General features: G+C 61.1%; 1 protein-coding gene across 1 annotated transcript in view; it reads left to right on the top strand.

The window, feature by feature from the left end:
• The first annotated feature begins 153 nt into the window (after positions 1-153).
• USP2 (ubiquitin specific peptidase 2) overlaps positions 154-1398 on the top strand; it is a 1738-nt gene continuing 493 nt past the window's right edge. Inside the window, exons 1-5 of the mRNA XM_010156882.1 lie at positions 154-211; positions 308-411; positions 485-565; positions 1007-1085; positions 1191-1298. Of these exons, the coding sequence (XP_010155184.1) occupies positions 169-211; positions 308-411; positions 485-565; positions 1007-1085; positions 1191-1298 (415 nt within the window). The 5' untranslated portion in view covers positions 154-168. The remainder of the gene's footprint in view (positions 212-307; positions 412-484; positions 566-1006; positions 1086-1190; positions 1299-1398) is intronic.

The raw sequence follows: 1398 nt of genomic DNA on the forward strand, positions 1-1398 counted from the left end.
AGGCAGTGGGAGACCCCCACGGACAAGCTCACTGCCTGCAAGTCCAGCCCAGGGACAGTGACCACACGGGTCCCTCTGGGCTGGGTCACAGGAACCAGCACCCCCCAGCCACACTCAGTGCCCCTCTGTCTCCCCATCTCTTGCAGCGACGAGGAGAAGAGCCGCCAGATGTGGAGGAGGTACCAGGAGAGGGAGGACAGCCGCATTGGTGGTGAGCAGGAGGGCTGTGGGGAGAGGAGGGCAGGGCAGGGCTGGGAGCGGGGCTGGGAACCAGGGATCTCACGCTGCTTTGTCCCATCCCCACCAGACCTCTTTGTTGGGCAGCTGAAGAGTTCGCTGACGTGCAGCGAATGCGGCTACTGCTCCACAGCCTTCGACCCCTTCTGGGACCTGTCCCTGCCCATCCCCAAGGTAAGGGGTCCCCAACAACCCCCAGCCCCTGTTCCCATACACCCTGTCCCTGACTTGTGCCGTGCTCCCACAGAAAGGCTACGGGGAGGTGACCCTGATGGACTGCCTACGGCTCTTCACCAAAGAGGACGTGCTGGACGGGGACGAGAAACCGGTACGGGGTGTGGGGCACGGTGACAGGTGGGCTTGCCTTGGTACAGGCTGGGCCCCTTGCTCTCCAGGCCTGTGTTCCCAGGACTGTGGGCTCTGTGCCTGGTGGGGCTGGCCTCTGCCCTCAGCATCCTGTAGTGATAGGACAAGGGGTAATGGGTACAAATTGAAATCAGGGAGGTTTAGATTAGATATCAGGAAGAAATTCTTCCCAGAGAGGGTGGGGAGGTACTGGGACAGGTTGCCCAGAGAAGCTGTGGATGCCCCATCCCTGGGAGTGTCCAAGGCCAGGCTGGATGAGGCTTGGAGCAACCTGGTCTAGTGGAAGGTGTCCCTGCCCATGGCAGGGGGGTTGGACTGGATGATCTTTAAGGTCCCTTCCAACCCAAACCATTCTATGAGTCTATGATTCTATGATCCTGCTCATGCTGTTCGCCTCCCACAGACGTGTTGTCGCTGCAAAGCCAGGACGAGGTGCACAAAGAAATTCAGCATCCAGAAGTTCCCCAAGATCCTGGTGCTTCGTATCCTTCAGGCAGAGGGATGGGGCCAGTGGGGTGCTGGTGGGGCAGTGGGCGGTTCTTCACAGGCTTCTCTTTGTCTCCTGGCTCCTTGACGTGCCCCCCCAGACCTGAAGCGTTTCTCAGAAGCCAGGATACGAACAAGCAAGCTCACCACCTTCGTCAACTTCCAGCTGAAGGACCTGGACCTCCGGGAGTTTGCCTCGCAGAGCTGCAGTGAGTGCCAGGGCCCCTAGGGCTCCAGCCCAGCCCCGGGCTCCTAGCTGCCCCCAGCTGGGTCCCTCACGCCCCCCAGGGTGCTGCAGCCTGCGGCGGG

Source organism: Eurypyga helias, unplaced genomic scaffold, assembly GCF_000690775.1.
Source record: "Eurypyga helias isolate BGI_N326 unplaced genomic scaffold, ASM69077v1 scaffold42468, whole genome shotgun sequence".
Lineage (NCBI taxonomy): Eukaryota > Metazoa > Chordata > Aves > Eurypygiformes > Eurypygidae > Eurypyga > Eurypyga helias.